The 14,391-nt window shown below is 31.2% G+C and overlaps 2 protein-coding genes across 2 annotated transcripts in view; both read right to left on the bottom strand.

Annotated features, from left to right (window-relative positions):
• The window catches only part of LOC127712814 (collagen alpha-1(XII) chain-like), an 88,495-nt gene extending 82,676 nt beyond the window's left edge, over positions 1-5,819 (bottom strand). The window contains exons 1-3 of the mRNA XM_052219423.1: positions 5,222-5,819; positions 3,229-3,282; positions 242-331 (exon numbers count right to left, since the gene is read on the bottom strand). Coding sequence (XP_052075383.1) covers positions 242-331; positions 3,229-3,282; positions 5,222-5,819 — 742 coding nt within the window. The remainder of the gene's footprint in view (positions 1-241; positions 332-3,228; positions 3,283-5,221) is intronic.
• A 1,214-nt stretch (positions 5,820-7,033) lies between these two features.
• Positions 7,034-13,980, bottom strand: LOC127711263 (uncharacterized). Its single transcript, XM_052217264.1, has 4 exons — positions 13,894-13,980; positions 9,871-10,092; positions 8,231-8,260; positions 7,034-7,065 (listed from the first exon to the last, which is right to left on the bottom strand). Exons 1-4 carry the CDS (start codon positions 13,958-13,960, stop codon positions 7,034-7,036), a joined length of 351 nt encoding a protein of 116 aa, XP_052073224.1. The 5' UTR covers positions 13,961-13,980.
• Positions 13,981-14,391: the final 411 nt, after the last annotated feature.

Below are 14,391 nucleotides of genomic sequence, written 5' to 3'. Positions count from 1 at the left end.
TAGTTGTTGTACAGATTCTCAAAGACTAAGTGATATTTTGAGTGGAAAAGTATTGCATTGCACATATAGGAGCACCTAATGCCAAGTTTGTAAAACTTGTGTTTTTCCGTAAACATGTCCTTTCATTTCAAGGAGCTAAAACAAAAAGACTGCAAAAAAGAACAAGCACCCTGCAAAAAATTTATGTTCCGAATACCAGGGAAACAAATTCTACAGGGTAATTATGACCGATGATACAAACCTACAGGTGTTGGTTGGGGTGTAGCTGGCTCTTTAGTAGTTGGCTCCTGTGTGGTTGGTTCTTTTGTTCCTGGTTCCTGTGTCTTAGGCTCTAAAATACATACTTACTTTCAAAATATATGTTTCAAAATTGCTTTTGGTTAAAAACAAAATGCAATGTAACATCTATTCACGCCTATATTTCATTTAGGTATGCTAAGAAATAATTATGAGTAACTTTTGATATTTCTTATAACACTAAGTCGAGCTACTTCGTCGACAATGTGTTCTTTGTTTGTACGTGTATTTTTGTTTGAAGATTTGAGTGGTTGTGATTAGTGTGATCTGATTATCCCTTCAACTGTTAGTTTATTCATTATTGCAATTGGCACACTTATTCACTTGTCGGTATGGCATTCATTTTTTACTATACGGGTGCCACTGTAGTTTTGTGAATTTACAGTAAATTAGGATTTGGTTATATTAAACTATAAAATATAATCCGAATGCTGTAGAAATTGTGAAAATATCTTTTCATGCGATTAACACTTCTTTGATTTAATCTCAGCACCGGACAAATCTGGTAATACATGTGTGATATTTCAATTTTATTGCTTTAGATAAAACATAATCATTATTTAAGAATTAGTTGATAATTGCGGTGATTATGGATAACAAACTTATTAAAACAACGATTTAAATTGTTTCCGTATGTCAACATTTTGCAAAGATAAGACACAACAAAAACTTTTCAAATAAAATTGAATAACTTAATAAATGCTTAAGAAACACTGTTGCGGATAAATATTCGTTAGAGAAGAGCTCAACATTTAATGTGAGAGCTAGTTGTTGTACAGATTCTCAAAGACTAAGTGATATTTTGAGTGGAAAAGTATTGCATTGCACATATAGGAGCACAATCATTTTCTACTAATCATTGAGCTGCTATTCCAAAATGAATTTATTCATTAAAACAAATACCAAATGTACGAGCGATATTTTCACGTAACAATGAACTGACATAACTCGAATTTAAGGACGTACTTAGGTGAGGTTTAGGAATTTTTGTCAAATGTTCGGACTCCTTGTTTTTTTTCCTACGATACAGGGTAAAATATTTTGCCCCATAACACCTATTTTTCTTTTCATATAAGACTTCAATAGCTCATAAATTATCATTTACCAAAGTTTAAGCAGAATCTAGATTTCTTTTCTTTCGATTTGAGACCCAAATAATGCCAATGCAAATATAAGGTAAAAGTCCGAGTCAGCCTCAATTAGGATTTTTATTTATCATTTGTGACAAAATACTCTTGAAATATAATTGGAGTTTTTGTATGTTAATTGATACATCTCTATCCGAATGATTGATTCGTAAGTTGAATTTAATCTAGCACTTGTCAACATATTTTAACAGGACAAGTGTTGTTGTACAGATTCTCATGTATGTAATACGACAGATTGAACACTATAATGATGGAAATGATTACTTGTCAATAATTATTTTTATTTATCTTGCTATACAACAACTATCGTAAAAATTACAGGTGTGTAGATAGATATCGTCTTCTTGTATCCTGTTTGTGTTTTGATCGAACGGTAATTTTGACAGCGATTTAAAATAAAGAACTAAACTTTCAATGACACATCGGCTTGGCTTTTTTTCGTACAATTTGTACACCAGTTTTATATATCTACCAACAATTTACTTACATTGAATAATTAACAAGTAATAGTCATGAAAATAAAATATATAGTGAATATCATATGGCCTTTTTAATATCACATCCCTATCAACCCGAGACACCAATTTAACCCCAAGAGCTCTGCTCGAGGGATTATATTGTTTGGGGGTTGATACGGTGTGTGATATTAAAAAAGCCTATTATATACACTTTATTATATACCTCTAGAAGATGTTTTTCACGTGACATGGCGTAATACAGATTAGGGGTTTAATAAAGCCTTTGCAACCAGACTGATATAGATGACGTTACGTCATACAGATGAGAGGTGTGATAAAGGCTTTGCAAACGTGACTGATATCGATATCATCACGGATGGCTGATACCAGGGTTGGCAAAGTATTACCCGGGCGGGAAAACCCGGGTGGAAAAACCCGGGTTTTTCCGGGCTGGGCAATACTCCTAGAAACGGGTAATACTGGGCAATACTGGGTATTATGATTTTTCAAGCTTATTTTTACACAAAATATTAAAGACTTGTAGTTTAATAGTATTATAGATAAATATATACATTTTATATAGATAACCATTGAGAGTCATTCCTGATGATTGAAAATTCAATTTCTTCCTTTTCTCCACTAAATCTATGTAGGCAGAATACAAGTTTTGGACATTTCAGGATACCGTGTAAATTCGCAAGCTTTGTTTCAATACTAAATCCATGTTGAAGAAATGCATTTTACATGTATTGCAGTGTTTAAGTGATTTGTACATTTTAATTGTTATACAATCAAATTGCTAAATAAACACCCTAAGGGGACAGGCCATGAACATTTATAGAAATCACACGGCTGATTATTGTTATATAAACAAATCTGTATAATAATCTGAATAATTACTTATTAATTAGTGATGTACTGTACATAAACATATGCCAAAACTTAGTAAGCATTTTTAGTAATGAACAAAAAATGTTTAAAAGTAATTTTCCTTACATAGAATTGTTAATTCTTAATATTAGTTATATATAAAAAAAAAAAATTGAATTCTTCGACTTCAATGTATTGCATTTGTGATTAATCACTGAATCCTTTTTGAAATTCAGGCCAGTATTTTATATTACCCAGTATTGCCCAGTATTACCCGGTAAAACCCAGTAAAATCCGGGTTTTCCCAGTATTTCCCACTGGGCTGGGCAATACTCACAAAACCCGGGTTTTTGCCAACCCTGGCTGATACAGCACGATTGCCATTGATCGTATTACACATACAATTTATCTGTATGTATCTACTACTACGTATATGATAAATATGGTTATTTTACCTTGTGTTGTAGTTGGAATAGGAGTTGTCGTTGGAATTGGAGTTGTAGTTTGATCTACAATAAGGAAAAAAAAGATCACCAAATGAAATGAATTGAATCTTAACCTATTAAGATATAACTTTTTGCATAGTTGTTTCCAGGTTGCATATAACACAGTATGTTCTACAAATCTTTATATTTACATGACATGTATGTTTCATTATAATACGTTATTTTGATTGGCTAACAGCAATCTCGCGTCATTCTGAAATTAATCTTCATCTTAAAATGAAATGTAAGTTTCATGTTGACACGAGCTTCCACAATAAAGTGCACATGTAGATAAAAGAAAAACTTGATAGTAATCGTGTTTTCATGATCCTAGCAAAAAAATGTAATTATAAGTATTGAATGCTCCTTTTAGTAATTTTATAGGGTTGTAAAAGCGTTGATCGTGCGCTTCCGCGTGATGAACTTGAAAACATGAGTAAAAAATGCGTAATACAAAATACACATATGCATTAAGGAAGTTCGCTTTTCATGTTTTGGATTTTTTGTCAGATTTTCGGAATCCTCTGGTTTTATCTATTTGAATGCCTTAAAAAATTTTGCCCATTGACCCCCATTTTTCTTTTTAGAAATCTTTTATATGCATCATTATAAGCCATCTGTAAAAGTCTTATAAAATTTTAATTATTTTGTAATAGTTTTTGAGAACTTTAACTTGTTAATGATAAAGCTATGGAAAATCAAGAGAGGATATTTTCCCGCCAAAATTTCAATGGCTAATATCTCGAAAACAAGCACATTGACCTATATTTTATTTTTGCTCTTTTTGTTCCTTTATTAATCCGCTATCAATATAAACTAGAGTTATGAAAAGCTTGTTATTTTAAAACTGAGTAGCGAACTTTCTTAAGATAGGATTGTTTATGCATAATTTTTACAACTATCTTAATTTAAGGATGTACTTAGGTGAGGTTTTGGAATTTGTATCAGATTTTCGGACTCCTTGTTTTTTTTCCATACGATACAATGTAAAATATTTTGCCCCATAACACCCATTTATCTTTTCATACAATACTTAATAGCCCATAAAAGGTCATTTGCCAAAATTTAAGCAGATTCTTGATTTTTATTCTTTTGATTTGAGACTCTAATAACACCAATACAAATATAAGGCAAAAGTCCGAGTCAGTCTTTTCCCGCCATATTTTAAAAATAAAATATCTCGAAAAGGAGCTCCATGACCTATCAATATTTTTAGCTTATTTTGTTCCTTAACTAATGCTCTTCCAACTTAAAGTATCAATTTTAAATTCTTGATTCTTTGAATTTCACCTAAGTACATCCTTAATTAAATGTACATCTTTGCCTCCAAGTTGTTTGTCCGTAAAATATTTGTTTGAGCGCAAGTAAAAAAAAATGTTTGGCCTCAGTGAAACGAATCTGATTTACTTAATATGTAAATAAAAAAACGTTTTTCATACTCAGTATCGCTGATTTTACACGTGTGTTTTATTGTGTGGTAATAAATGTTTATGTTATGAATTACGTTTTTTTTTTCTTCGTAGGATTCACATTTTTTCAACAAAATGTTCTCTTCTGAGTTGAGCTAGTTATGCAATAAAAATATCTTGTTTGCTTTATCTTTTTATATATATTTGAAATAAAATGTTTAGTCAATTTTTCTGATGCCGATCTGTTTTTGACGTCAACGTGTCATCTCCTTTGCGCAAAAATGACCAGATTATATTCATTTACTTGTGTTTATTTGACAGAATGTGTTCAATAAATGACAGAATCGAGGAAATGTAATTTTGTGCAATCTTGTCCCATTTATCATAAACCCTTCTGTTAACTATAACAAAGCAATGCATATTCGATTGACGACAATTACTAAAACAATCAGAATTTTAAATCAAACTATAAAGATTATTTAAAATTTTCACCATGTTTCAACATACTATTTCATATTTTATAATTCGTGGACAAAATATATTAAGTTTCTCACCGATGATGCAACTTATTTCATGAATAGCACCATACACAAGTCTAAGGGCATCAAAGTCGTTAACGTTCAAAACATATGCTGATGATGAAGCAATAGTGTTGAGCTCCTGTTGATCAACCCCACTTCCTATCCCTAGTGCAATTGTTGTAATATTTGATTGTTTCAGTTTTGCCGCTTCGAGAACAGTCTGCATGGGATCAGTTGATTTTCCGTCCGTCATCACAACAAGAACATTGCGTGCATTTGGTCTGTCCCCTGCTCCTGGAGTAAAACTGTTTTCTCTGACGTAGGCTAACGCTGAGCTTGTATATGTTCCTCCGGCTACGTAAGGTATTTGATTAACTCCAGACACTATTGAAGCTTTGTTCTGGTATTGGTTCAAGTTGAATGCATTGGCAGGTTGGTTAGAGAACGTAACAACACTAACCTGCGCATCCTTTGGGCTAATAACAAATCGTGATATAGACTGAGCAATAAAATCTTTTTCCTTGTTGAAATTAGCCAGTTCTACTGACCCTGAGGCATCTAATAGGAAAACTAAATCTACCCTGTCATGGCAGGCTGTTAATGAAAAATATAAGGAGTTTAAAAATCGCATGAAATAATTTTGCAACTGTTGCGTTTCATTAAATATGTATATGCTATACAAATGAGAGGCTAGTGTACATTTAATTGTTACTTCTTTATTTTATTGGAAATTTCTAGATATATTTTGTTTTCTGGGAAATGTACCTAAAGATAATTAAGAAAAAGATTTCATTCACCATCATGATTTGAGTGATCTTAAGAAAACACCTGTGTCACAGCATACCATGTATATGCTCCACTTGTCATTTCCAAAATCTTGTCCCTTTTTCACCAAATATTTGTGTCCATGATCAACACGACAAAGGCTACTAGTTGAATATACCTTTGGTTTTATTTGGTTGAGTTTGTCTTGTACGTTTATTTTTAGTTCTCTGTGTAGTGGTCTGTGGACATTTGTTTGTCATTCCGTTATTTTGTCTACTGATATATGTTTTTTCTTCGACAAATGGTTTTTGATTTGCCCATTGTTATCTTTGACACATTTTTTCAAAAGTGAACAGAAACTCTTAAGTTAAAATTCGATGCGTGTTTATCAAAATTGATCTTACCTGGTAAAAGAACTGAAAAGAAAAAAATATGCAAATGTTAAATAAGACATATTGTAAATAATCGAGCTAAACTGATCAAATTTAAAAAATACAAAAAGTAAAAACAAATGTAAATTGAATGAAGAAAGATACAGGCACATGGACATATTCACCTACCCGAGAGTTATAGCATGTAATTACTGTTTCTACTTTGTTGTATGTAGTAGACACACACGCTTCATTAGCATTTAACATTTAGCAACATTTCGAAGATTGTTTCAATATACCTATCATTAGATTATTATAAGTTGTGTAATGGAAAATAAAGAGCGAATAGAGTGTGTTCATGTATAGGAAATGTTGACCATAGGCAAACATATATCTGAAACTAGAAGCAAATGCTTATCACAATAGACATATTAAACAACTATCTCTATTTTTATTTGATACAAAATGATAAAACTGAAAGAGAGACTGCTTTATCTTGTTGTGTACCTGCAAATTGGTAGTTAAAATAAACTAGTTCATTCTTAAATTATCCGTTTGTTTTGAAAATTTGAGTACAATTACACAATATGCATTGATGCTTAAAATCTTCAGAAAATTATTTTCGGTCGTTAAAATAAATTAACGAACTGGAATTGTACATGAAAAACAAAATCCATTCGTTGTGAAATATTACGAAATTGATTTCTTACTAACCTGAACAATTCAATCTATGTTGTTTTCCTGAAATTAAAATAGACATTTAAATAATTTACAATATATTTATCTTAATTTTTTGGAAAAGTTTGTCGTTCAGAATTTCTGGCATAATGTTAAGTTGTTCGTATAGTCCTTGGTGGACTGTTGTTGGTCTTTTGTGTTGATTCTTTTCCACAAGTAAAAATCGTTGTTTGACCTTCTTTCATTCTTTATTCAAATTGTTCCTTTGATATTATATTTGTTTTCATATCATAATGGTGTCTTAGTTATAACTGCTGTTTAGATAGACAAATTATCATTATGTTCTCTGCTAAGAAAAAAACAGACTGACTTAGCATAAGATAAGACATTAGTTTTTGTCATTTTTATCATAACTTGCCTCGTTTGCCTTTGATCTAATGACGCACTTACAACTTACCTATTATCAGCTGAGTACAAAACAATAAAAAACTGAGTCATTAATTATTTAATGGGGCACTAGCTTACAAATTCTTGTTCACCGATTTGACTCAAATTCTCATATTTGTTTTATAACAATGTAAAACATTTATCCAAATTATAAAAAATCTAAAATAAATAAAGATAATATGTAACTTCGTTTTGTGTGTATTTTAGTCTAGACGCCATCTAATTAACTGTCGAGTTGACCTCACGAAAACCACCGATGCCCATATAAGGGATATAAACATAAATAAAGATATAAATAGATAGCGCAACTCGTGCAATTGGATTCTTCTAGGTCTATTTAATTTCATTTATAGATTAAGCATATATGTTAATCATCATTTTTGCCTGTATAAGAATGATTTTTTTGAGGATCGAATCAGTTAATTAAATGAATAACCTTTGTTTACTCTCAATGTTGACATTCTTTTCCTTTAAATAATCAAACATGCACACAATTATCCAACTCTATCTAAGGGGTTAAATTGAAGTTCACATGAATACGGAATCAATGAGGTCGAACTATTCACTTGCAAGTGAATAATTCATCATCCATTATTATTTGCTTATTTTGACAAAATTAGACAATACTGGCTGCGATAAATAAGCGAATTATTATTTCACTATTCAACTTTCATTAATGATTGAACAAAAAAAATCATATTTTATAATTTATTTTATATCTCGTAGCTAGTGCCCCTTTAAGAGGGTTACGAGTAGTGTTAAAACTTAAAAGAAAGCATACCTTGTGACGCCGGACTTTGATTTTCAAATTCTAAAAATTAAAATAGAGGGTTAGCAAACAACATCATAATTTGTACATATACCAGTAATCAAGTGTTATGTGTCCTTTGTTTAATGTATTTTCCACAGTGTCAAATACCGATTTATTTCACTTTACTCTAAGTCAATTGAGAAATATCACACGCACTTTTCAGAATTAGTCTGAAAAGAAAGCGATATGTTTAGGACACTTATTTTGTTCCTAAAATCAGCAAATCACAAAATATTATAAATGTATTAAAACACCATGTAGACGTTCAAAAACATTTTACAGTCTAATAATAGGGATGATATAAACTGAAAATACTGTCGAACATATTTGCTTAAGGATGTAGTCATGTCAAGTTTAGGAATTGTTGTCAGGTATTCGGACTCCTTGGGTTTTTCCCTACGATGCAGGATAAAATATTTTGCCCCATATCACCCACTTTTCTTTTCATGAGATACTTCAATATCTCATAAAAAGATCATTACCCAAATTTAAGCAGATTCTAGATTGTTTTATTACGATTGAGAGTCAAATAATGTCAATGCTTAATATAAGGTAAAAGTCAAAGTCAGTCTTTTCACGCCATTTTATTAAAAATCAGATATCTCAAAAAGGTGTTCCATAACCCATCAATATTTTTAGCTTATTGTGTTCCTTAACTAATGTTCTTCTGACTGATAGTATTAATTCTAGATTCTAGATTTTTTAAATTTCACCTAAGTACATCCTTAAGATCTTCAAACTGTTTGCCTGCACGATACGTCTGCACAAAGTGCTACATTCTTATATCTATCTTTTAATACTTGAATATCGGAAACAGCCTAACCAGGAATATATTTTGTGACAAGATGTTTTAAACAAAGTTATTGAAGTAAGATCTATAACTGGTTAAGGATGTTACATATATTTCTATTAAACAAAACTGATATTTCAAAAGAGTCAAATAGATCAATTGTGACGTAAAATGACAAAACAATTATATTACATCAATAGTTCTGCTTTACACTGACTAAACATTGTACTCCGATTTACGTTTTCGGACATGGTCATTCCTTTGTAACCCCAAACTTTATATTTGGGGTGTGGAGTATTAAGCAATATGAGAAGAATGTAAGTATATCAACAATCTATCGTTTTTCATAATAACATATTTCATTCCCAAGTTCTTAGTTTGGTAGGAAATAACTTTTTAGCTATTACATTTTTTTTTATTCTTATATATTATTCGAACTATCAAATTAAAACAACAAAATTATATATTTTCTGTAATTATGCGGCTAAATTATCCATTATCTAACAAAACGTCATCTTTCTACATTAATTAGACATTGAAACAATTAATGTTTACGGTTTTATCAGGTAACATAAAACATAATCCGTGAAATGTAACCAGGGAAAATACAAATGTTAAAAAGGAGCCATAGCACTTAAATCTTCTACTTATAAACTTCTCTTAATGTATGAACATTTTTTTTTATCAAAAAAGGACTTTGCTGAAAAATTAGATAATTTCAACCTTGTTTATGTACTCATGGGTAACTCTTAGATAAAGGGAAATAACTCGTAAATCACTAGACCATATATTCTAAATCTCTAAGTAACAAGAATTTTACCAATATAGTTAATACTGTTATCATTAATTCCTGTTGCACTTGATCCTACATTTAGACATCCAAGTGCTTTATACAATTCTGCCAATCTTTCTGGGTCTACATTGTTTTTCTTTGGAGGATCTGTTGGTGCTGATGTAGTGGTATCAGTTTCTGGAGGGAACAACTCCTGTATCTTCTCACCAGCAGAGGCCCCAGATCCAATCCCAGTATTTCTAGGATTAACTGAAATATAGTGAAAACAATACATAACATGCTCTTAATTTCTAATATTTGTAACAAAGTTTGTTTTTATTTCGCTTCATAGGAATGCGTGAATTTATTAAACAATTAAGCAATTCTACCCTCCCAACCAATAACAGGCCTTGTATTTTTTATGATTTTTTAAAAGCATCAATAAAACTAAATATCAGACCCTCCTTTAGAGTTTAAGATTTTAGTCACTTAATTATAATGATTTGATAAAAAGTAAAATCACAAAAATACTGAACTCCGAGGAAAATTCAAAAAGGAAAGTCCCTAATGAAATGGCAAAATCTAAAGTTCAAACACATCAAACAAATGGACTTGGTACAGGCATTTATAAACGAATGACAAGTTTTGTCACTGAGCAAGACGCATATTTGTAGTAGGTATACATAACATGCTCTGTGCGATAACGAAAATTTTGATTTCTTGAACGGATGGAGAATATTCTATGAAATTATGAAATTTAACCAAAATTATGTCCAAATAAATCTAGTATAATGATTAGTACTATTATATTCTTAATTTTAAGGAATCTTAAGAAAGACTCGGTCTATTAAATATAGAATTTACACTATAGATTCATTTTGAAATTAATTATATTTTATTATATTTAGATTTTGCCCTTGTAAAGAAAACTGATGTTACATTTTTAAAACAATTTGGCAGTCCTCCCCTCGTATGCATATATATGTCAGCAGCAAGGAAACTAAACTACTTTGCATACCTCAAGTTTCCAATGTACTCTTAGTATTCGTATACTAGTAATTTATTTGGTAATACGTTTCCAAGGTAAGTGATTTTTCGCAACTTTCGTTTACTAATAAACATTTTCGATTTGCTATCAAAATTTTCTGCTAACCCGATTCTAGAATTGAATGTCTTTGGATGGAATGATTTATATGACAGAAGCTGTACAAGATGGTCAAAATAGATTCACAACAAACACTGCTTCTTTTTATTTATTTTGAAGAAATGTGACAATGCAATACTTGTGAGCCCGATTGATTGGTTGTCACCTATGTTGTTTCATAATAACGTTTAAAGGTCGCTATATAGGCGAGGCTGTTTTAACAGTCTAACCGACAAAGAAAACATGACGAACAAAACAGAGAGAAAATTTGGTAATAATTTGGTAATAAAAGAGGGACGAAAGATACCAGAGGGACAGTCAAACTCATAGATCGAAAACAAACTGACAACGCCATGGCCAAAAATAAAAAGACAAACAGACAAATAATAGTACAGATGACACAACATAGAAAACTAAAGACTAAGCAACACGAACCCCACCAAAAACTGGGGTGATCTCAGGTGCTCCGGAAGGGTAAGCAGATCCTGCTCCACATGTGGCACCCGTCGTGTTGCTTATATTTACAAATCCGGTAAATAGTCTAATTCGGTAAGTCACATTCGTGAAAAGGGAAGGGTATTGTAGTTACGACATAAGGAACATATCCGATATCATCTGTAATAATAATAAACTAGGAACAATGTGGTTCAATTGTATCATATTTTGACCTTCACGACAACCATTATCATCGACTGTCTCAGAGAATTGAGTGCTTAAAGATAAGACTATAAGCTTGTCTGCGTGGTATTTACCACTGTTTGATTATACAGATAAGATATAATTTTGAATCTATAACAGTACCTCGCATATTTAAACATGTCAGAAAGTGGTGACCTTTAAGATAGGCACTGACATTAGATTTGGATGACCCATTGCATTAAGGTCAAATTAAGGTAGAACCAAAAACTGGTTGTTTGATGAGAGTTAAATGGGTAAAATATTAAAACTGGTGTCAGGAAATATATACTAAGCCAATACTTACAATGACGAATGTCAGTGTAGAACAAACCAAACAACTCAGTGTCCAGTCCTTTGTTACATCAACTATTTTAAGGTTATGGAATTTAAACAACATCAAATGTATTGTTTGGAGCACAGGAATTGCTTGTATAGACAACTGAGCTGACCAAAAGAGATTGTCATATACATGTAACATTCCTTTCCATTAGTCATGTTTAAATTGAATAGATTTTTTAGGTTTGCAACTTTTAAGACATTAACAAAAAATATAGATCAACAAATGGAAACGTGGGATACACGTCATTTAGAGAGCAAGCGAACGACAAAATACAAAATAGGTCAGCCACAATTATCAAACAGAATTTCATAAAAAAAAACATTTAAATGTATTTGTGAATTGAAACCACCAACAAAATAGTGTAATCCAAATCGTAAGCAAGAAGCAACTCATTCAGTATCTAACAAAGTTTCTTTCTGCCTTATTTGGTTGCTAAACGTACTATGCAAAGCTATGCTACATTTTTTTCAATAACTGATAAAATTATAATTTTATTTTGTTTAGCTGGCTAATGGACATGAAAATAACGAAAGTTCTAAATCATTAAGAACGTTAACTATGTTAGTGTTTTTTTGTTTTTTGTATTTTTGTCTTCATTGGAACAACACTTTATATTGTTACAGTATCAACTATTCAATGTCTTCGGTGTAAAGTAATGTACTCCAAAATTTGCAATATTACAAACTATAAAACCAGGTTTAATTCACCATTTTCTACATTTTTTTGCCATTTGATAGAGGACTTTTCGTTTTGAATTTTCCTTGAAGCTGGGTATTTTTGTTATTTTACTTTTTACAGAGTGTAACGGATAAGGAAATCTAACAAAACTTTATAATATTCCTGACAATTTGGATTAGAAGCTTAAAACAATATAAACAGTTTGCCAATCATGAGGCACGTTAAAATATATCGCAGATCACTTTGCATGCATTACTTTATACGTTATATCATAATATTGCAAAACACTTCGGATGGGTGCGATTGGTTTTTGCAACACAATGAAAGATTCTTCATCAACATGTTTAGAGAAGTTTCGGTTGTTCCGTTTTTTATTAGACAAGTTTTTATCACTTGCAACGGACACCAGATGAAGGATCAGTTGGTATATGGTCTAGGTGATATGATTTTTTTATCAATTTAACCTTGACATGTATTTGTGCATTCGGACATTTGAAAAACAGGAACTTATCAATAGCCTAGAATTTTAAATGCAGCGGGTGTTGCCATATAGTAGGCGCAAAGTGCATTGTAGTAATATCGATAAACAGTTATATATCATCAATTTAGAATTAGGGATGATCAATTTAGAATTAGGAATGATCATGAAGTTAATGACAGATATGTGAACCCTTGATGGCTTGCTGTTCGGTGTGAGCCAAGACTCCGTTTTGAAGGCCGTACTTTGACCTATAATGGTTTACTTTTACAAATTGTGACTTGGATGGAAAGTTGTTTCAATAGCACTCATACCACATCTTCTTAAATCTATCAAACACATGTTACCATTCAACTTAAAAGATGATTAATCAGTTGTATTGGTTATAGTAAAGCATCTAAGTGCAATAAAATTGCATTATACAAATGTTGGTCCACAAAAGAAGTCTTTTAAAATATTGTCTTCTCAGTTGATAAATTTCAGGCCATTGATTTTTGTTGATTTAGGATTTAACGTTGTTTGTTAAATCAAATACAATTTGAATGGTATGTATCTACTGATCGACTTTTCAAACTAATGTAAGCAAACATTAGCATCAAAATATATATGAAAGTTATCGAATAATTTGAAAATCTTGGGAACATTTCATTCCATACGGTAACACGTGATAGCCAAATAAATGTGGACCAATATTCAATAAACTGAAAATCATCTGCAGTATCCACAATATAAGTCTAGTGCCAAAGAATTTACCTGATTTACATGTTCCGTAAGAAAGAACTGTAGCTAACAGCAATAAAGAACGAAACGTTTTCTCCATGTCTGATTATGTAAGTGAAGATCTCTGCAATTCAAATTTATCTATGAAGTCCAAGGTGATAGATAAGTGACGTATTGGAACTACTTGTGCAGAAATTTATACTGTGTGTTCTTCGTTTTAGAAATGGCTCGAATTCGTACACAACTCACAAACCGCGTACGTATTGACGTTTTTGCAAATGGGAATTAGTGCAATCCAAAATTTCTTAGTGCAGTTCAGACAAGCACATTTGACATCAAAAGTAAACAAATTAACCAAATGTACTAGCGCACGAATATTTGGAAAGTAACAGATACTTTCTTTTACTTCGTACCTTATCACCTTTAATCATTTGGAGCAAAACAATTCATGGTTTAGAATTAAAAGAAGCAGAAAACACAGAGACAGACAAACAAATAAATAGATAAAAAAAGAAGCTATGTTTTTCAACA

Source organism: Mytilus californianus, unplaced genomic scaffold (assembly GCF_021869535.1).
Source record: "Mytilus californianus isolate M0D057914Y unplaced genomic scaffold, xbMytCali1.0.p SCAF_8, whole genome shotgun sequence".
Classification (NCBI taxonomy): Eukaryota; Metazoa; Mollusca; class Bivalvia; order Mytilida; family Mytilidae; genus Mytilus; species Mytilus californianus.
This window is presented reverse-complemented; position numbering and strand designations above follow the sequence as displayed.